A 23,066-nucleotide genomic window follows, 5' to 3' on the forward strand; every position below is an offset into this window, starting at 1 on the left:
TTAGCTAAGTAATTCCTAAATGCGTGTAAATTAAAGGAAATGATTTTACCTGGATATGATTGTCTCTGATGAGCCTAAGGTACAAAACGTGCGGGCGGCGACGATGAAGTTTTTCTAGCTCCTTGAGAAATAAAATTGTCCAAACAACAGAGCGACATTTCTGGGTCCATTTTAAAGTTTTCGCGCTGTGGCGCTAGCGTCCGGAAAAACACGCAAGTAAGGGCGGAGTTGCAGGCTAGGAGGCTGTCCACAGCCCATCTGTTATGTTGGATACTCATTGTTTGTTCAATAAAGTTTCTATGGAGAAAAAAAGGGGGCTGTCCAAGCCTTCTCACTTCCTGACTACCCGTCCGTCTAAGGACACTGCCTTGTGACGTAGGTAGGTAGTGTCCTTATGAGCATCCTTCCCCTGAATTCGGACACAGCCGTTATGTTCATGTGTGTCAGCTCTTTCCCCATGTGTTCCCACTTCCCTCGTTATCCTCCTGTGTGTATTTGGTCTGTGGATTTCACACAACCCAGTACTCAGATCGTGAATACATAATGGGCTTGGATTTACAACATTATGAATGAAATGTGCTCTATTTGGAAGCAGCATGTCTCCCTCCCCTTTCGACAGGTTGTGTGTGAGACTTTAAATCATAAAACTGTAAATTATAAATTTTCAATTGTTATTGATCCCTTTACCCCGAGTCCTAAAGTGTATATTTATTTTCTTAAATATGGGCAACTGCCCATGTTGCCCCTATCAAAAACCACTACTCTACTCGGGTATTGAAAAGGTAAGTCATAGAAATGCCTTTTTCAGTTTAATGTGGAGCATATTATGACTCGGTATAATTTCTAACCTGCAGGATAAAATTCAGTTTTTAGATTCACCTTTTCTAAATCTGACTGCAGTGCTTTAAAGCAGACACTGTATCCTGAGCAAGGTCAATTGTACAGGTGTGATACAGGAGGAAGAGAATTCCCTCTGAAGTTGTTTTACTCTTTCATAGAAAATATTCAGGCCATGTTTTATTTATAATCTCATTTACTGTAAGATTATTTTCTCAATATATGAAAAAGCGTCACTTCAGCACCTCCTGCTGGAGAAAAAAGTTAAAAGCGATTCATTGTTAGACATTATTCATTTTTATAAAAAATGAACTAAAACTAAAGAAAATATAACCAGTAAGCAAAAAAGGAGATATAATTGATATAATTCTTTTTCATGCTTTTCTGTTTTGAAACATCACAATAAACCACTTGCATAACCAACAATTTACATTATTGTTAAAACTCTTTGAAGAGCAGATCAAAAGAGCTGCATATTGAGTTTATAATTACAAGATGTACAGAGAGACCAGACAATCTAATATGTGTTCACATGAATCACATTACAATGTGACATCCTGCTGTCCAGATGTTTCAGGTTTCTGTACTTGGTTTGTATTTTGCCCAACCCATCCTTTTTTATTCCTTTGCATTAAAATGCTTAGCTGGATAAGTGTTAAACTTATATTAAATAAATATTTTATCTACATCTTGTTTTTAAAAAAGAAAGAAAATAAACAAATAAAAAAAAAAAACTATCAACCAATCTCTTCCTGTTTTGGGGCTCACTCAATTACAAACCCACAGAATCTTCCAACATCTCCACCATCACGGAAAAAAACAAAGAAGAAGAAGAACGTCAAGAACAAGATTGTAGACCTGCACAATAGGATGAGCTACACGCAGATACATGAAATACATTTCAAGTGTAATTTCTATTTCCTTGCACCATAGTTACAAAAAAGAAAAACATAAATAACTACGAGTTTGTTACTAAACTCAAGTTTTTCATTTGCTTTTTGCACAGAAAAATCGAGCTGCCCCTTTTTCCTTCTTCTTTATTGTTCAAGCTTCACAATCCAGGAAACAGCAGGGATGGATATTGAATATGTAGGTTAAATTTTAAAATAAACAGTAAGTTGGTTTTGCAAGTCTGCATGAGGACATGAGAGGGGGAGAGAGAAAATCATGCTGTATGTCATGAGCCGGAGTCTGCTAGTGAAAAAATCTCTTTTTGTGGTGTAGAAAATGGGAAGAACCGAGCCTCACAGTTTGTGTTGTTGGCAGTATGTGTCAGTAACAGCTCAGAATCACTGATTTGTAATTATTCATCTATGGAAGTTCCTGCTTCGTTGTTTGTTGTATGAGAGACAAAATTATTTTAGTTTCCAACTGGTCTGTTTTTGCCTTCCTGAGGTCACAAAGAAACAGGAACCAATCTGTCCTTAGGAGCTGGAAGATAAAATGTTTGCTCTGGAATTCATTAAAAGCTTCTGAAAGCCGTTTATTTCTTTATGTCCAGGGCAGATGTTAGGGAGGTTTTTTGTTTCCACTTGTCTTAATTGGAATTGCTGCCTGACACACTCCCTTCGTTGGGAATTGGCTGGTTGGTGTCAGATGTTGACCTTAAAAACGGCATCAAAAACACATTATATATTAAAAACATATATTTAGCACAGAAAAATATCCTGCTGCAGACCAAAATAAGCCATAACATCAGTCAGCATTTTCTTATTTTGACTTCCTGTTCTACCTTTACAGAACTTTCCGAATCTTGGATCTTCTCAAACTTCAGTCTGGGACAGAAGTTAAATGAGCCTTTTTGTAAAAACTAAAAAAATAAATGTTGTAATTGTATAGTCACAATAGTGCCGTATTATGTCTAACATTAGTTCACATAGTGCATTAAATGCATTTTCTGCACTTTGGTCTGGTCTGACTCCATCAAATTCAAATTTAAAAAAAATAATGCCACAATTCAATTTTACCTTCTGTATTTGCAGTACAGTATCAGGCATGCTAATGCACAGCAAAGAACCGCCACTATGATGACTCCCACGTGGGTTGAATGCTTCAGATTAGGGTCCTTTGGTGCTTTTTGATGTTTAAAAAAACTCTTTAGTTTTATGTCGCTTTAATTTTACATTAAATAGATTTAATTAATTTGCAAACAGGTTTTGACATTTAAACTTATGGTACCTCACCTCCGTTTGTCATCATCATCATAACGCTCTCAGATACTTTCGACTCCTCAGCATCTCTGAGTTCACATGTGTATATCCCCTCATGATTTGCAGTAAGGTTCTGTAATGTGAGGCTGCCTGACTCTGAGACATGCTTCACATGCTGCTCCCACCCTGCATAGACTGTGTAGGAGATGTCAGCTCCACTTCTGGTCACAACGGTCTGACTGTGGTTGAATCTCCAAATGAGGTATGAGAAGGAAGTGTCAGAGGGAGGGCAGGGGATGGTTGTTTGTTTGTCAGTGTTTGACCAAACAAGAATAACTGGAATAATAAAACAGAAACATTGATTAATAAATAAGTAAACACTTTAGATAACTTTGTTATAAGTGTGTTTGTTCCCACACTTATGTTCATAAGTGTGTTTGTTCAAAGTGGGAGAATGACAGATTGGTGATGTGGCGCTTTTCCATTATTCCCTAATCAATGCGATTTGATGCAACTCAAATCAGCTTGGCTCAGCTTTGGTTGTTTTCCTTTACAATTGAGTACCACATCAGTGTGGTTGGGGTCATTATAGCAAGGTGACCTGAAGGTCCTCTGATGTTATTTGTTTGCGACACACAGAAAACAACATCGGAGGCATCAAAGCCCCGGTATACCAGCTTTTGTCAGACTCAGGCTGATGAGAGCCAGAGAAGGCAGCGTGCGGCAGTGTTGGTTTTTGTACAAATTGTTGTGGGGTATCAAAAACAGCATGATTGATTCTTGTGAAGGAGTAGGTCTCGTGACTCATTGAGTGAAACCATTGCTTGGCCAGTCGGTGGCATGCACCTGATGGAAAAACCCTAGAAAATGAGTCAAGTTGAGTCAATCTAAGTAGCTAGTGGTAAAGGGCTAGTAGCTACTTAGATTGACAGACTAAAATTACACATAAATGAGTTTCCTCTGCAGGTAGTCTGGACTCAGCCTTAGAGAGGGAGTGTTGAGCTTGCTAATGTGGGAGGGGCTCAGTTTAGAGCTACTACTTCTTTTCACTGAAAGGATCCAGATAAGGTGATGCAGGCACCTGAATAAGATGCCTGTTGGACCCCTTCAAAGTCAGGTTTTTCAGCCATGTAATGTATTTTAGGCCTGGGGACGGAACAAGTACACACCAAAGAGATTACATCTCCAGGTTGTGTTTATTATGTCTTTATTTCTATAATAACATATTGGATAATATCTACAAAAATATTCTGATTGGTGTAATCTATAAATACAACATCAGTAGTTTTTACTTGAAATTAGAAAACATTAAGTGATGACCAGAACCAAAGTGCTGTTAGATAGACTGAAGTAATAATGTGAACTGAACATTGGATAAAACCTGGTTAACAATATGCAAATGAATTATGACCTTACAAAAATAATAATATTAATATAACGAAGAAGACTTTTTTTTTCTTTTAGAAGAAGATGGTTTGCTTTTTGTAACATTTACCATCATGATCGTTTCTCACATACATTGTTCTTGTGGTCTCCAGGGAGGTGTTAAATATGTTTGAACATTAGGATTGGTTCAAATGTGAAAGGTGAAAAGTTATCTTCTCGCGACGTTAAAAAAACATCCCTTTACATATGAATTTGTTGAAAAGTGAAAGAAGACTACCTCTTCAAACATACATACTGTCACGGTCCTGGGTCGGTTCGACCCAGCATTTTGAGTTCCTTAGGTTTTGGTTTATCTTTGCATTATGGATTAGTTCTTATTCTTTGGTGATACTGTTTTGATTATAATTATATCCTGATTCTTTAGCCGTCCGATGATGATGATGATGATGATGATGATGATGATGATGATTATTATTATTTCTGGTTTAGGTTTTGTTATCTTGTCCTCATGTTTAGTTTAGGTTGCCTGTGCTTTGTCTCCTCTGTCCGTATGTCCCTCTGTCTGTCCATGATGTCTTTATGCTTGCTTATAAGTCTGCGTCTGTGTCTCTGTCTATCGTGTGTTTCCTATTTGATTTTGTAGGTCCGTGTCCTATGTCAGTGCGTTCAGCTTTGTGCTCTCCCTGTCTCGTCAGTGTAACCAGCGTTAGCCGTGTCTCCCAGCTGTTTCCTCTTCGTTCCGTTCACCTCTTGTATTTAGTGTCTGTGGCCAGAGGCCCGTGTGCCTGCTGGTCCTGTTCTGTCACTGCCAGAGGCCCATGCGCCTGGGCCTGCTGGTTCTGTTCTGTCCCTGCCAGAGGCCCGTGCGCCTGCTGGTTCTGTTCTGTCCCTGCCAGAGGCCCGTGCGCCTGGGCCTGCTGGTTCTGTTCTGTCCCTGCCAGAGGCCCGTGTGCCTGCTGGTCCTGCTCTGTGTTTGCCAGAGGCCGGTGTGCCTGCTGGTTCTGTTCCGTCCCTGCCAGAGGCCAGTGTGCCTGCTGGTCCTGATCCGTTCCTGCCAGAGGCCCGTGCGCCTACTGGTTCAGCTCTGTGTTTTCCAGAGGCCCACGCGCCTGCTGGTTCAGCCCTGTGTGTACCAGGGGCCCCGGTGCCCACTGGTTCTGAGACTGTTTTCGCTGGGGGGCCCGAGGAGCCCGTCCAGCCCTCTGCCTCGTCAGCTGGAGGGCCCGAGGAGCCCGTCCAGCCCTCTGCCTCGTCAGCTGGAGGGCCCGAGGAGCCCGTCCAGTTTCCTGCCTCGTCAGCTGGAGGGCCCGGGGAGCCCGTCCAGCTTCCTGCCTCGTCAGCTGGAGGGCCCGGGGAGCCCGTCCAGCCCCAAGACTCGTCAGCTGGAGGTTCAGGAGAACCTAGCCAGCTTCCTGCCTTGTCAGCCGGAGGGCCTGAGGAGCCCGTCCAGCCTTCTGCCTCATCAGCCGGAGGGCCCGAGGAGCCCGTCCAGCCTAATGCTACATCAGCTGGAGGTTCAGGAGAACCTAGCCAGCTTCCTGCCTCATCATCCTCGCCAGCTGCAGCCTCATCCACGGCGTCGCCTGCAGCGTCATCATCCTCGCCAGCTGCAGCCTCGTCCACGGCGTCGCCTGCAGCAGCCTCCTCATCTGCTTCAGCGCCGCCTGCAGCAGCAGCAGCTTCTTCCGCGTCGCCGGCAGCAGCCTCCTCATCAGCTGCATCAGTGTCGCCGGCAGCAGCAGCTGTTTCACCCACGCCGTCGCCTGCAGCGCCACCATCTCCGGCTTCCATGCCGTCGCCTGCAGCGCCATTCTCACCTGGTCCAGCCTCATCGTTTGCTTTGCCTTCGCCTGGTCCAGCTTCAGCTTCACCCACGCCGTCGCCTGGTCCAGCTCCGGCTCCATCCACGCCTGGTCCAGCCTCCTCATCTGCTTCAGCGTCGCCTGCAGCAGCCTCCCATTCGGCTTCAGCTTCGTCTGGTCCAGCCTCTGCCTCGGCCTCGTCTGGTGCTGCAGGGATCACGCCACCTTCAGGTCCCAAACTGCCGCCTCGACATCATCGGTCATTTGTCAGGCTGCTTGTTGGGCATCATCACCACCGTGGCCGGCCTCCGGACTTCCGTAGCTGCCCCCGCCTTCCGCGTGGCCGGCCTCCGGACTTGCTCTGCCGCCGCCGCCGCCATGCGCGCGGTCGGCCCCCAGAACTATTTCTACGCCGCCGCCGTTGCCGTCCGCACGGTCGGCCCCCAGAACTGTTTGCCTGCCGTTGCCGTCCGCACGGCCGCCCCCCGGAACTGTTTGTCCATCGCCGCCGTTGCTGTTCACGCAGCCGGCCTCCGGATCTGCCCCGCTGCCGCTGCCTTTCGCACGGTCAGCCTCCGGAACTGAACTGTTTTGGCCTCCTGCACTGTCGGCCTCCGGATCAGCACCCTGAACTGTTTCTGTATCTGTTTTCCTTGACCATCGGGGTTTTTGGTTTGTTTTTGGACTCTGTCCCTCCGTCCTGGACCCCCGCCGCCCGCCCTGTTTTTGGTCAGGTTTTGTGTTTCTGTTGGGCTGTCTGGGGCCAGCCCTTGAGGGGGGGGGGGGGGGTACTGTCACGGTCCTGGGTCGGTTCGACCCAGCATTTTGAGTTCCTTAGGTTTTGGTTTATCTTTGCATTATGGATTAGTTCTTATTCTTTGGTGATACTGTTTTGATTATAATTATATCCTGATTCTTTAGCCGTCCGATGATGATGATGATGATGATGATGATGATTATTATTATTATTTCTAGTTTAGGTTTTGTTATCTTGTCCTCATGTTTAGTTTAGGTTGCCTGTGCTTTGTCTCCTCTGTCCGTATGTCCCTCTGTCTGTCCATGATGTCTTTATGCTTGCTTATAAGTCTGCGTCTGTGTCTCTGTCTGTTGTGTGCTTCCTGTTTGATTTTGTAGGTCCGTGTCCTATGTCAGTGCGTTCAGCTTTGTGCTCTCCCTGTCTCGTCAGTGTAACCAGCGTTAGCCGTGTCTCCCAGCTGTTTCCTCTTCGTTCCGTTCGCCTCTTGTTTTTAGTGTCTGTGTCTTCCCCTACTCGGTGTCGCGTCGTTAACGTCTGTTCACCCTCGCTTCCTCTGTGTGTTCTGTTCGCCAGCCTGTCAACCTGCCTAGTTATTCTGTTTCCCCAGTTTAGTTAGTGTTTTTCTGTTCTGCTTCTTACCAGCAATAAAGCTGTGTATTTTGAGTTACTTCTGCCTCCGTGAGTCCTGCATTTTGGGTCCTCTCTTCCTGCCTGCCTACACACAGACATGACACATAACCTATGGAGTAACTGCCAGAACTCTCCTGCTGAGAAGTGGAGGTACCAACCACTGCACAAGCATAATACCTCAGTTAGTAGGAACTATTAGTACTAACTGGGTTCAGACAAGAAGGCCCACAATGCAACACAAAACAAGACATAACAAGAAAAAGAAACTTCACACATAGATGTACATGAACAGGATAAGCATATTTGCATGTTGCATTAAACCACACAGATATGCTTTTAAACACGACCTCCATTCTTTTCACTGTAATCAACCAAATTTAGATATGAAAGAAAACGTTTTAAAACCTAAGGTCCAGTTTGCCCAGAATAAAACAAAGACAACACCATCACTGGTTCATCACAAGGTTTGAGAGGTTGGATTTGGTGGGTTTCCTACCCTAAAGACCTCGATCCAGATTCCCGGTGCTGGATTATAAAATTTACTTGACCATGTTGTTGCAGCTTTAACTCACACTCCTCTGGGAAAATAACTCTAAATGGAACTTTTATGACAGGTTAAACTGATGAACTGATTTTTATTTCTAATGTCATTTTAATACGTTTTAGGTTAATTTAACATGCATCACAGTTTATTAGATGATACGTCTTTAATACAAAAAGAAACTAAAAAAAAATAAAAGAATTAAAGATCCTGTACATTCTTACCTGCTTTAAATAAAGTTGCTCTCTTTCTGTTTCTGGGAGTGCTGATTGTGCAGCTGTGGTCCTGATCGGTCTCACTGTCTGAAACAATTAAAGAACTGCTGATGTTGTAAAGAAGCTGTTCAGTCAGCTGGACTGTGATGTTCTTGGATGAAGGGCTGGGGGACCAGGTGAGTTCAGGCTCAGGGTAGATCCCCTCTGAGCTGCAGGTGATGATGTTTCCTACCTGCTGAATGTTGACTTTACGGACAGGAGCTGCAAAAGAAAGAAAGGGAGCAGGTGTTTTGTTCACATATTTTAGGTCTACTTCATTAATTTTAAAACAAATTTGGTGACATATGTTTATACAAAAATATGATCAAGTGTTACAACAACAAAGATTTAATTGTGTTAACCTATTAAAGTTCTGTGAAGTATTTTGAATCAACCTTTAAGTAGAAAATCTCTGTGTACAAAATTATAACTGACTCACATTTTCAGTAAATAAAAATAGAAAAAAAAACGATATCAGAGGAGACAAATTTCTTGAATGAATACATTTTATGTGACTCTTACCATCTATCTTTAGGTTAATAAATGATTCTTGGTTTCCTCTGTCAGTGCTGGTGTAGCACTTGTATTTGCCTTCATCCTGAACCTCCACCTTTGTCAGCTGCAGTGAGGCGTTTCCTGTGGAGATCCGGTCATTGAACAGTGATGTCCTGCCTCTGAAGTGCTGGTTCTGATGTTCCAGCTGATCTTTGTTGTGGTAGAATGAGTGGACAGTAATGTCTCTTGCTGATACCTGTTGCCAGTGGATGACTACATCACTGCCACCATAGCTGCACGGCAACATGCATCTCTCCATGAAAATGCAGGACACCTCAGTATCTGCAACAACAGGTAGAGACACATGATCAAAGTCATGAATCAGAGGTTTTGTGTTTGTGTATTTGAGTTGTTTCTATTTGGGTTTTCCTTCATTACAGAGTTAGAAGTTTGGATTGCTTTAGTTTAATGTGGATGAATTTTGATGTTTTGTTATTGAACTGAGGTTGTTATTTTAAGTATTTATAGAGTTTTGGGTTCCAGTTTATATATTTTACTTTTTTAATTCCAGTTTTGCATCATTGGTTTTTAGTGTTTCAATGTCCGATCCTCTGTCAAGTTTTTTCTGTGACTTTCTGGGTTCACCTATTATTATCATTATTATCATTATTATTATTATTATTATTATTATTACTTTGTGTTTATTTTTTATTGTACTGGATCAAGAGAAGAAAAAGGGAAATAATGAAACACAGGTACTCGACTGGAATGTAGGGGGGGATTGAAGTAAGTTTTAGGATGATGTAATGACGTTTATTTTGGTTTTTTGATAACTTAGATATGGTAGCACTGAGGCAGAAATTGTTATTTTTAAAGAAAGGATTAAAATGAACTGAATTTAGTTTAGAAGATAAAATGCTGTGTTCATAAGAAGTGGTACACCAAACTTAAAGGGAAACTGTGGGAATAAAGGATATGCTTTGGGGAAAAATAGTGAAGATTTTATGAGCAGAAAATGTGCGATTTCTTTTTGACTTTTACAATAAGTTGTTATAATGTAGGCTGTAGAAACAGATATTAAATAGATTTATTTCTAGGGTAGAGGAGAGAGCTTTTATGAGGATGTTAAAAGTGTCACTGACCCAAATGAATAGCATTGAAGATTATATACATAGAAATGATTTTATACACATTGCATTTTGTGCCTTTAAAGGAGTTGTGGCTCAAAAAGTCGTCTCTTGAGGGTTACAAACTTTTGGTTAGCGTTATGATTAGCCAATCTACTGTGAGGATGATATGAGTTATTGAAGGATTGCACACGCTTACAGACATATGGAGTTCATCAAGACACATGACAGTATCCATTCCAGGCCAAAGGCCTTTAAAAATGCATTTGGCATTTAACTGAATAGGAGTTTTGCTTGTAACTAAACTGTGTGACATGTAAAATATTGAGATAACACATGCAGCCCCACATGAGTCTTATTATATAAAATGCAGTTACAGAATAACGAACGCTTGTTGAAGTGACCAAGATTTTTCTTTTTTGCTTTAAACCAGGTCCAAAGGGGGGAAAGCTTATATATTTTGCTTAAGTCTAATAAAGTATAATTAGAATGTACCCTTACATTAAGAGCAGCAAAATGAAATAAAATGTTATATCAAGAACCGAAATAACCCAGGAACTGTGAGTTTTAAAATGAAGTTAGTGTCAACACACAGAAGTTGTTTCTAGGCAGCTTTTAGCTATGATGAAATTTGTTCAGGAGTAATTGATTATATGTTTACACTTAGTTGATTAAAATGGTTGTTTTCCTTTGATCTATTAACAGAATAAGTGTTTATGATGATTTTCTTGTTAGAGGTGACTTTAGGTCAGAGCTACGTGCAGCTGAGGCAGTACAGGACATGGAATAGAGTGAACAACAGGAAACATGTGTGAAACCAGCTCTTTAAGACTGTTAAAATGCTGTAGATTGAGATGAGTGAAGTTTAAGACTGTATATGAACAAAAGTTAGGAGTTCAAAACATAATTAGGTTCATGCTTTTGAATAAAGAGAACAATTGAGGAACAGAGTAAGTTAGCGAGCAGTAGGAGGAAAAGGTGTTTTGTTTCCTTTGCAGGAGGCCTAATGGACCACGAGAGAGGGACCGAGGAAAAACCTAACCTCACCCATGGAGTGTTCTTAGGGGGAATGATAGGTTTGTAGCTTGAACCTATTCGCTGGAACGTTGAAGGCAATGTTATTACACAGCAAGCAAGACACGAAGTAGGCAACATTCTTTATGTTTCACGTGCACGGGAGAGAACTGGACAGGCGCCGTTCCTTCGCTTGACCCCAGTTGCTCTCGTCCGTTCCCCCGTAACACTGCTCTTTTATTGTGGTTACATGAATATGCATAGGTTCATTAACATATGACGTATACCTTGTGTGTGTGTGTGTGTGTGTGTGCGTGCGCGTGTGTGTGTGGGGTTGAGATATGACCCCATGAAGACTCCCCAAAGCTGGTGCCAGGAGTCTAACGGTACATCTAAACAAAAGGCTCTTAGACTCAAACAGATATACGTGTGTTTGCTATACCATATATCAGCAAGAGAAGATACGACCTCTCCTATGCTCCCAGGATGTGGGTTTGAATACCAGAACACCCTGGAATGCACACAAAGCTTGCAGACTATTAAGGATCAAACCTCCTATCACTCTACACCTCTAAGCATATATGGTTAAATATTTCTAAGCATAAATGACAATCACAATACAAATCTAACATTTCCCCCCTTTTGACAATTATGCTAGAAAAGTCCCCAGTTATGATCACCCCATGTCTGACAGTGTCAACGCAAACATTTTATACTCAGCATATGTAAACGTACACAGTTTGACAAATATATTAGCAGTTATCCAATTTCTCATTAATCTCATTCAATGGTAACCTGCATACTACAAGCAAACAAATGAATTGTTAATGGTCAAAAGAGAAATTAACATTTTCAAGAACACTCCAGCTTGGTGGTGCTCCTCCGCAAGACATGTAAATCACACGTCTCTCTGCAGAGTGGTTCAAGTTCTGCAGGGCGTCATAAATGTGTCTTCCAGTTGTTTCCATCACTGTCCATAGGACCAGAGTCCAAATGTATGTAGAATAGACATTCAAACATACCAGTTGAGTTTATTGTTTGTTAACATGGGTCTCAGCTATCGTGAAAGCTGCAGACCTCTTCAGCACTCTAGTTTTATGGCCTCTCTGCCAAACCCCCATCACCTCACTTCAGGCCTCCGTCCTGTGGGGGATATTTATGACTCCTCCATTGTCCATCCTCTGCAGGAAAAACCCTCTGTGGAAAGGGTGCTGGATCCAGTTATCTTACTGCTGTTATGATCCCAGCAGTCTTCAAAGTGTCATCGTATGCACAGTATAGTGACACAGCATTAGGTGATGTTCATAGGAAACTGCTGTCATCACCACCATAGCTTCTGGTTCCTGTGCTTCTCACAGAATCATGATATCATCCTTGAACTCCCCCTGCGCTGTCGATGGAGCTTGGCACGCTCCCCTCATCCTTCAGGTGCCCGTCTGTCGTCCACAATCTCCTCTGTTGGCCTCTGGAAAGCCCCCTTGGCACAGCTCTCATTCCAACGCAGCTTCGTGGTCCTTGCTGTGGTTGTGGAATCTGATCTCCCAATGGGCCTCAAACAGCTCGACCTTTGACCTCAACCCCTGCCCGGACTGTCAGCTATGCCTGGAATGGGTTGCTTCTCACTGGGCCTCAGAAGATTTCTCAGGAGATTCCTTTCAGCAATACTCTGACTGCTGCGCCTGTATTTCCTTGCTAGGAGGAAAAACTCCTATTTCGAAAGCATGTAAAGCATCATCAAACCACATTCTTTAGTTCAGTGAGCTTCATCTATGGACCATCAAAGTCTCATCTGAACATGGATGCACCACTTTGCATAGGTTTAATACCCGCTGACTAACTGTTAATCACACAAAAATCATAAAAACATAGTTTAGAAAACATAAAAAAGATAATAAAAAAGATAATTTCATGTAATTCTGGACCCCTCCTCTTGACGCATGGACACTCCCATGAGTCAACTCATCAAAACCAGATTTCTGTCTTAAAGAAAAAGGTTAGCTAGATCATGTCCCAGGCAACATCAGGGCGTCTCCCCCTCTGGAGCAGCTCTGTAACCCTGCAATAAAAGATGTTAGTGTGTTTTGCACAGTAAGTGTGCTCAACGTCTGGCTCCGCCTGGAGCCATCATACACACCATCATGGCCTGGAAAACAAGATCTGGAAGTGAAATCAAACTCCACACTTATAAACAATTGTATCATAAGTAGCAATAAAGCACTCCGCATCAGCAGGACAAGTATCATGTGCAGGTTTTCTCAAATCAGTAAACTACAATTATCGCCATAATTTGCCTCAGACATGGATCATCCCATGTACTCAGTTAACATTAATGTAATCGGTGACTTCCCTGAAGCAAAGTCACTCCATGTATTTAACACTAGGAGCTCAGTAGTGGCCAGCTAATGAGCCCCATATTCCACAAACACTGCATCTCTTAGTTGCTTTCTCATGTTACTTGTCCGTCTCTGCTGAATCCTCTACATGCACTCTTAGAAAAACAAACATTAGCAACACACATGGACAATCCTGGAGGTCAGGCACAAATTGACAGGGTCCAGAGATGCTATAAAACGACCATAAAGACCATAGCTGTGGACAGAAGTGGCACTAGTTTCAACACAGGGAATGTTTCACATGTTATTCATATCATCAAAGTAACCTTCACATTTCCCCAACAACACAGTGTAACAGCATCACCAACTCATAACCTGTAAACACAGTTTTCTTCACACATGAACCCAGAAATCCTGTAGTAGAAAACATCAACCAGCTATCCTGGTATAAATCACATGATCAAATCACATGAAGAACTGTAATGCTGTAGAAAAGTTAGCGCTGCGCAGGTGTATACACACTTTCTCACAGTCACCTCTGTGAACAACACAAGGTAGTGAATAACACCCCTGACAGATGCACAGACACAGAAAGTGGCATTTAAAAGGTTAAATCATCATGCAACTTCGAATGTTGCTGTCATCTTTCCGCTCCTGTAAAAAGAAACACACATAGATTCATCTGCACCTTTGTCAGGTGGGGGTTAACTTCGCACAGTGATGTCAGTCAGTCTGTCAGCTTCTGTCCGCTTTTACCAGTCAGTCAGTTTTATTTTCTCTCACTCATTCATTCATGCATTCATTCATTCTTTCTTTGCTGATAGTGGAAATTATTGTCGCATTTTCATTTCCACTTCTCAGCAAAATGACGTCATTTCAAAAAGAAAAGAAGAACTTTATATTGGATTATCTCGCTTAATCCTTTTTTGGGTAGGGACCTATTTTCTAATTGTCCCAGATAAGTGACTTTCTCCAGAGCCCATTGTAATCTTTTGGAGAAACTCACTTGCAACAATTTTCTCGACGACGTGTCGTATAGCGCTTCAGTTCTAATCGTGCAGATCTGCTCAAACAGAGATTATCAATAAAACTTTCAGTGCACTGTGAAAGTATCAAAATAAAAAGGCCTCGTTAAGTCATGACACACGCTCCTCATCTCAGGAGGGTAAATCATACCATTAGCATGGTTTATCAAACCATCATACTAATTGGCAGGCTCAACTTCACAACAAAAGAAGAATCATCAGCTAGATTAATTCAAAACCAACCATCAGCCGCACAACACACAACATAAGCCTCATGTCTTAATAGCTATGAATTTTAATCCCCAGGACTGTACGTTTTACTCATTTAGGTCACAAATTTTATTTAGTTTTCCTTTTTCCCCGTCATCATAAAACATGTGACATGTTGTCATGCATTTCGCAAAAGAAGTTTGTTCTTATGTATTCAGAGTTTGGTATTTGGGTGCAGGATTCACTTGCACATCACAACAGGAAACTCAGTGTCTTAGAGTCTCCACTCTTACAAACTCCAACACATCCCATTCACTCGTGCTAGAATTCAATCACCTTTCATTAACCTAAGAACCATCAACTAATTTGCATATCAGTTATTAACCCACTAAGTTGACAGGACAACAGAAATGCATGTTCAAAATATTATCACAAAAATGGAATTTCCCTCATACAGTAAAATATTTTGTGCTGCATCAATCAGGCAGAAAGCATCCCCCAATTTACTATATTACCAACTAAATTTATTGTCTGATCACTGGTTGGTCAACCCAGAATCTTTTTTTCCCACAAAAATTAAACTGTTGTCCTGCAACATAGTTAGTTAACTGTCAGCATTGGATAAATTCAGCATTTGATAACAAGTGTCTGTTAAATTGACACTATTTTAACACTGATGAGAGATAACAAGCTGATTTTCATTGCATGTGTGTTTGTTCTTAGGCAGGTTTAATCAATGTGCCTGTGGAGTTGCATCTCCAGCAGGGCATGTTCTCAAAGCTGCCTTTCCTACACACTTCTCTGCTATTAATTGATCATCATTTTCAACTAATGTACTATGAGTCCACTGATCTTTGCATCACACTAAGTGACTTGGACAAGATGATAAACAGACTCACATGCTTAAGATGGTGTCTAATCTTCATGAGCTCTCTTGTTTGTGTTAGTAGGGTTAATGCATGTTCTGCTTGTGTGTGTGATTTTGTATATGTTTCTTTTTGTAGTGGCTCAGACTCCTTCACAATTTTCCACTTAAGCAGTCAGTTTTCTTTTCCCCAGGTTTGCTAACCCAAATTTTGATTTCCCACATTAAACAACAGCTTTCCTTTGTGTCCTTACTCCCTCTCACTCTGTTGTCCTCTCCCACTTCAACAGTCCAACAGCCGGCAGTTCTTCTTCAGCTTTGTCCTGTGTCCCACTGTTTCTTCTTGCCATTTTACTCCGAAAGTGGCAAATGTCAAACTCCAACAGTCTCCTCATAGGTTCTTTTCAAAAGTTTTCTTCACAGGCACAGTGAAGTTGCAGCTTGCTGGAAACACAGTGTCACTCATCCAATCAGGATGATGGTTTGCTCTTCTTCTCCACTGCTGTTTGTCCACACTGCTGCTGCTTGCTGGGTCTCTTTGCTCAGGACTTTGCTGCTGTCTCTTTATCTGCCATGTTATTGCTCTTTGGAACTGCATTCCTTGTCTTCAGGGAGGAGTGAGAGCTCGCTTGTGAGGATGAGGGACACATGATGCTGTAAATAGCCCAAAACTTGGCCCGAATGTTTCCAATGATGTTAAACTATAATTTCCTTCCGACCGCTGCATATGGGAAATTGATCCGGGTCTGCTCCTCACCTGCAAGTGACACACTGAGACATTTTGATCATTATTCTCATTACTTAACCGACACACAGAACTCTCTCTCTGTTTTTTGTGAACTCTCCTTTCTTAAAAGCAGAAAGTGAGATTGTAGTTGTTCTTGGCTGATAAACACAAAACCTTTTTCCTATGATTATTTTCCATCTACAATGTAGATTTTGTCTCTGTTTTACTCTTTTTTTTTCCTTTACACTAGCTGGTGACCTGCAGAATCACCGCTCTCACAATTTGTGACAATTACTTTTACACAGCGCACACACACACAGCGACGTCAGGCACATTCACACTCACTCTTTTCATCTGCATAAATAAATCATATGGCTGATGATATGTGCCATGGTGATCCATAAGTATGATCACAAGTTTATTTAATTATTTTTCAACCCAACAAAGCAAATAAACAAAAACATGATGCTGATGCTATGAACACTCTACACACATGAGTCAAGATGCAGGAAAACTGCTGCGCATCTGAAAGAACTCACGGAAACACTGCACACTCCAGTTATCATAATTATCATAGTTTTGTTTCCCTCTCTTTGAGTTCTCAGCCAGCTCCCAATCTGATAATGTGTAGCTTGCTCATCAGCTCAGAAGAGACAGCAATGCAACCTCACACAGTGGTTGTGTGCTTTGCCCACAGTGGCAAAGACTTACATTTTCATATTTAACTCAGCTTCTCCATCATGTAGTTTTCAGCTGTTTCACACAGGGTTCAACATATTAGTTGTATTCACAGGTGTGCTCTCTATCTCAACAATGGCTCATAATAAGACGACAGTCTTTCAAACAGGTCAAGTGCCTCTATGCACGTCATTAGTTTAAAATATTTGCCTATTTTACTTCATCTCATATGTCATTGTACTGAATTTGAGCAACCTTAAGCTTAATGCAGGTTACTGTTAACAACTGGTTAAATTAATGGTCTGGAGCACAGGCTGTTGTTGATCAGGGCAATCTAAAGAATCATCTAAACATTTCATGTCAGCAAGGGGTGGGGGAAAGCCATTCACCACAGCATAGCTTGACTGCTGCTGATGTGGGCTGGCCTTCTCCACACGCTCTTCAAGGCTCCTGTGTTTTCTGAAAACTTAATCTCTTCCATTTATAAGCCTGCGATTAACCGCACGGCTCAGGTCCGCGTGAAACCCGCGCGACCGTGCTCGCGTGAACCCGCGCAGCTAAGGAGCCGTCACTTTTTTCTTTTCTTTTCTTTTTTTTTTTTTTTTAAATACTGTGCGCTCCCAGGAGTGAAGTCCAGCATAAAAGTCTGTCACGCTCGGACACACTCTTGGTTGCTTAGGAACCAATGATAACAACAACAACCGTGTCCCAGACCACGCCTGCTCCGCAGTCATTAACACAAACACACTCAACACAACAACAACAACAACACAAAATAGGCCTATAACTTTCCCCAGCCTGCGTGAACCCGCACGGCCGTTGAGCTCCTGGACTCGCGTGTACCCGCGCAGTCACTGAGCTGCACCTGCCTGCGTGAAACCGCACGGCATAGGCCCGCGTGAAACCGCACGGCCGTACAATTAAGGAGCCGTCGCTCTCTTTTTTATAAGCCTGCATGAAACCGCACGGCTAAGGTCCGCGTGCAAGCCGCGCGACCGTGCTCGCGTGAACCCGCGCAGCTACAGTAATCTCTTAGTCGTTCTCTTTGAACTTACTTGGTGTTGCTTAGCGTGTAATATCAGCCTCGGATCCCGCCGATCGTCACTCATCGAAGAGAGAAAACAGACAGCTAATCCACCGGCCCGGTGACAAATTCTCACGTTTCACTGACGTCAGGGTTCTCTCCTCGGTGAATGCCGACTCCAGGGATCCGGCTCGAAGGACCAATTAATGATAGGTTTGTAGCTTGAACCTATTCGCTGGAACGTTGAAGGCAATGTTATTACACAGCAAGCAAGACACGAAGTAGGCAACATTCTTTATGTTTCACGTGCACGGGAGAGAACTGGACAGGCGCCGTTCCTTCGCTTGACCCCAGTTGCTCTCGTCCGTTCCCCCGTAACACTGCTCTTTTATTGTGGTTACATGAATATGCATAGGTTCATTAACATATGACGTATACCTTGTGTGTGTGTGTGTGTGTGTGTGTGTGCGTGCGCGTGTGTGTGTGGGGTTGAGATATGACCCCATGAAGACTCCCCAAAGCTGGTGCCAGGAGTCTAACGGTACATCTAAACAAAAGGCTCTTAGACTCAAACAGATATACGTGTGTTTGCTATACCATATATCAGCAAGAGAAGATACGACCTCTCCTATGCTCCCAGGATGTGGGTTTGAATACCAGAACACCCTGGAATGCACACAAAGCTTGCAGACTATTAAGGATCAAACCTCCTATCACTCTACACCTCTAAGCATATATGGTTAAATATTTCTAAGCATAAATGACAATCACAATACAAATCTAACAGGGAAGCTGGCATTTTATTACTGGATCACCTAGATGTCATGAGGTGGTTGTCTGATTTGCTGAGCCAGAGGACGGCTAGAGAGGGTCAGAGGAATGACATAGATGAAGTGTGGTGACCCTCTTCAAGGGTCACCAAGAGAGGGAGTGTGGGGAATTGAGGTGTTATTTTTCTGCCATTTTTGTTATTTCATTTTACTGTTTCTAGTTTCATTGTTTTGTTGCTGCTATTGCATCATAATCATATAACAAGCATTTGCATTGACGCATTTATTAATAGTGATATTGCATTTAGATGTTTAAACACATTGGCACCCAATTAAGTTTTTATTACAGGTGCAGTTATAACTACTTTAAACTGTTGAGTTGAATCTATAATCTTAAATGTTTATATGCAGACTGCAGGGTGAAAGAGTAACTCTGTGCCAAAATAAGACAGGAAGTTACATGTTTTTTGAAGTTACATGCTTTGCAGGAAGTGAAACCAAAACCAGAGTCTGACTGAAAGTTATTCTGAGGAGCTAGTCGGCAGGTGAAATGGGGTGCGATTGTGGTTAGCACATAGACATACACGTAACCACACACACACACACACACACTTAGTTAGAGGGATCCTTTGTAGGTGAAAGTTTAAGCATGCTTTGCTAGGGTTGCAGTTTTATGTTGGTGTACGTGACTGTTTGATGAAGAAGCAGGTGCACGAGGCGAGAGCTGAGCGGGCTTGCGGGAAACCACCGGGGAGAAGATGGAAGCCAGTGTTCTTTTAATTGTGTCACAAGTTGTCAAATAGAACATTTGTGGTTTCGAAGCTGATGTACTGACGCAATGAGGGGGCGTCACAAAATATACTCTGATGCATATAAAATTGTATTTTGAAGTCTGGGAGATGAGACCTGAGACTGTCGGCGTACAGTGTTCAGCTCCCACGCTGCGTGTTTCATTAAAATCATCGTCCGACTTTACCTTTTGGACCAGTGTGGTTACTTGCATTCCGCCTGTATTTACTTCCCTATATTTTTGAACCTTAACAGTCTGCACCACAAACTGTTAAACTATCAGGAAGCTCTTTCTAAACTTGTTCATCAGGAGCTGTGCGATTCAGATTTAAAAGAAGTTTCCTGAACTTTGACCTGAATCTCAAAATTACAGAAATACATTTGTTGACATATAAATTTATGTTAATGTAATTATTAATTATAATATATTATAATATAATTATCTAGAGTACAAATGAAAATGTATAAATAATAATTTTTAACTAATGAAGAAAAAATGTTTTCAAAACAGGCCCTACCTATAAAATCATATATCATTCATATCAAAGATGAGAGGGTGGATGAATTTTTCAGTTATTACAAAAGAACTCTAACAGACTTCATTCAAGCTTAAACACCTGAAGACCCGAAGTACAAGGTTATGAAAATAGGACACTGCTACCATGAGAGCAGAATTTAACAAAACTACATCTGATAAATGAGAATATATAAATATACACAATAATAATTAATGATGACCACATACCTCAAACAAATTTGTCACATCTGCATGTTTTCAAATCTTTAACGTTATGAGAAATAAAATCATGTATAACGAGAGTAATTGTTATACCTTGTAGTTACATACACTTTGATTTGCTATAATTTATCCCACCAAATGAAGCAGTTATTTTGAGATTCATCCTGACGTGATTTTCTTAAACTTTACAGATAAAGTTAGAGTGGCTATATTTAAATTTGTTTTATTTAAAAAAAGTGTCAGTAAGAACAATTTTGCTTCTGTGCATCCAAACAATGTTTAAACCTTATTCACATTTCACGATCAATAGTATATGACATCTTTGCCTCCACTCCCACACACTGAATGTGTTCAGTTTCATTCCGCCTCCAACCCAGCACCTACAGCAGGGTGCAAAATGCTACCAAGCAGGGCATATACGTGGACTGCTATGACCAAGTGGCCATCAGAGTGTCCAGGAACATCTGTGCAACATATGCCATGGAGGTACAAATGTTACAGCAACCCTGGGGTGGTTAAGGAAGACTGAGCTAAGATCAGCAGGACTAACAGATACAGATGGACAAAATGGTGGCGGCTAACCAACCAGACATAGTAGCAGTGGACAAGCAGAGTAAGACGGCCGTACTGATAGATTTAGAGATACTGAGTGATGGCAGCATCAGGAAGAATGAACATTCTGGCCATTTTGATCATTTTCTAGCTTCATATTATTCATATTATTCTTAGAGTATTCATGTCAAATTTTGTGCTGTGCCTCAGTTTATCGTCAAAGAAAGATAAAAAAAAACAGATTTTTAGAAAGAGCTTCCCTAAGATGTAAACACCATATCCATATACCAGAGGATGCTGCAGAAAGAGTAAAACAGGAAATGAGAAAAAGTAACTTCTTCTTTGTAGTGCTATTACGAAAGGAATTGCAAAATACTATCAATAACAAACATGTCTGATACATAGACTAGTAATATGCATGTTTTAAAGACTTCCAGATTGAGACAAAATAACATAACACAAGACATAAAAATGTTTTTAAAAAAGTCAGGTACAGAAACATGAAAATGAAAAAAGGCATTTGAGGTAATAAGAGACAACACAGCAGCAAACTGAAGTATGTTGTCAGAGATTTCAAACCTCAGAGAGTGACAGCTGTTTGCTGACTCGTCAACGAGAAAATATTCAAAGGTTTCATTTTGGCGAAATGCAGGAATCCATCCTAACAGGTTCTCTTACAATCCTTTAAAGGGCTCTAAAGTTTAAGAACAGATTTACTTCACAATAACCATGTAAACCACAATTCATTAGGATATGTTACAGTCACAGTTTGACTCCTGTTACCGTACAGAAAGTTGTAAATACTTCAGTTTTCCTTTAATTATAAACTCATCTTTGTGTATGTTTAATTAAATCAAACTCACTATTGTGCAGTCAAACATTGTGTGAACCATATTCCTACTTCACTGAATAATGATTACATTTTAAAAAAAGAGGTTTCTCGATGTACCTGTAATCTCTGAGATTTATACCTGAGCTTTTAAGTATGACTCAGTCTCTCTCTTCAGTACCTCCTATATTTGGTTTGTAAACATCATAACTGTGATTTGTATTTCAAATAGATTAAGATAATATGTGCAGTAAAGCTTTTACTCACCTGCTTTTACAAAAGTCCACTGAAATGTCAGGACCACCAAAAACACGACACACTTGATCCCAGCCATTCCTGCTGTGTTTCATGGTACGCTATCTGAGTGTTTAAAAGGTAAGTAAATACGTCTACATGACGTCACATGACATCTGACCCAGCTGGTTTGTGACTTATGCTAGGTTAGTGTACTTAATGCGATAAAATCACACCCTTCATCTGAATGTCTGAAATACTTTTTTGTGACACACTGAGGAACAAGTTAATCATAAACTGCTCACAGTATTCATGTAATTTACTTCTTAACACAGAGTTCAACTGTCCAACCAAAAAATGTTTGAATGAATAAGAATAAAAAGAACAAAAAAATATTTCTATAATATTTCACTGACACTGTCTGAGGTGTCTGGCGGGACTACATGGGGCAGAAAAATGTTTCTGTTGTGGTTTACTCTCAATATTTTCTCTGACTGGATAATTGTGGATGGTAGCTTTGGTCTGGCCTTGGACTTAGCCTGGGTTCTTCTGCCCTGGTGCTGAAGAGGTAAGCTATAGAAATGCCTTTTTCATTTTAATGTGGAGCATGTTACTGACTCAGTATAATGTCTATGAAAAAATTCTGCTTTATATTCCTGTTGAAAGATTTTATTATGTTTATGTTTAGAAGTACATTTTGTTTAAGGTTTTCTAGATGTGTTTGCTCTTTTTACTAGAGAAGTTACGTTGTGCAAGCTTTGTGTGCATTCCAGAGCTCTTTGACTTTCACACCCACATCCTGGGAGCATGAGAGAGGCCGTACCTTCTCTTACTGATTTATGGTATAGGAGGACACCTACTCTGTATCTGTTTTAGTCTAAGAGCCTTTTGTTTAGATGTACCGTTAGACTCCTGGCACCAGCTTTGGGGAGTCTTCACGGGGTCATATCTCAACCCCGCGCACACACACGCACACACACACGGTATACGTCATATGTTAATGAACCTATGCATATTCATGTAACCACAATAAAAGAGCAGTGTTACGGGAGAGTGGTCGAGAGCAACTGAGGTCAAGCGAAGGAACGGCGCCTGTCCAGTTCTCTCCCGTGCACGTTAATTTGTAAAACCTGTCTGAGTGTCATTATTCCATTCTGAGTTGCATTACAGGAAACCTCCTGGCATTTTTTGGTCCTCCGAGCCGGATTAACATAACACTTTTGTGTGATCCTACGGGAAAACCTCATCGAGTCCTGACGTCGTGAGAAGCCCGCGCTGAAGTCTGTCGACAGCTCCTG

The 23,066-nt window shown here is 41.5% G+C and overlaps 1 protein-coding gene across 1 annotated transcript; it reads right to left on the reverse strand.

The window, feature by feature from the left end:
• Positions 1 to 1,156: 1,156 nt before the first annotated feature.
• Positions 1,157 to 21,868, reverse strand: LOC106097100 (V-set domain-containing T-cell activation inhibitor 1-like). Its single transcript, XM_013266704.3, has 6 exons — positions 21,802 to 21,868; positions 8,880 to 9,194; positions 8,328 to 8,579; positions 3,021 to 3,323; positions 2,805 to 2,910; positions 1,157 to 2,441 (listed from the first exon to the last, which is right to left on the reverse strand). Exons 1-6 carry the CDS (start codon positions 21,866 to 21,868, stop codon positions 2,375 to 2,377), a joined length of 1,110 nt encoding a protein of 369 aa, XP_013122158.1. The 3' UTR covers positions 1,157 to 2,374.
• Between the last annotated feature and the right edge of the window lie 1,198 nt (positions 21,869 to 23,066).

The sequence above is a fragment of the Oreochromis niloticus genome, linkage group LG9, assembly GCF_001858045.2.
Source record: "Oreochromis niloticus isolate F11D_XX linkage group LG9, O_niloticus_UMD_NMBU, whole genome shotgun sequence".
In the NCBI taxonomy this organism is placed as follows: domain Eukaryota; kingdom Metazoa; phylum Chordata; class Actinopteri; order Cichliformes; family Cichlidae; genus Oreochromis; species Oreochromis niloticus.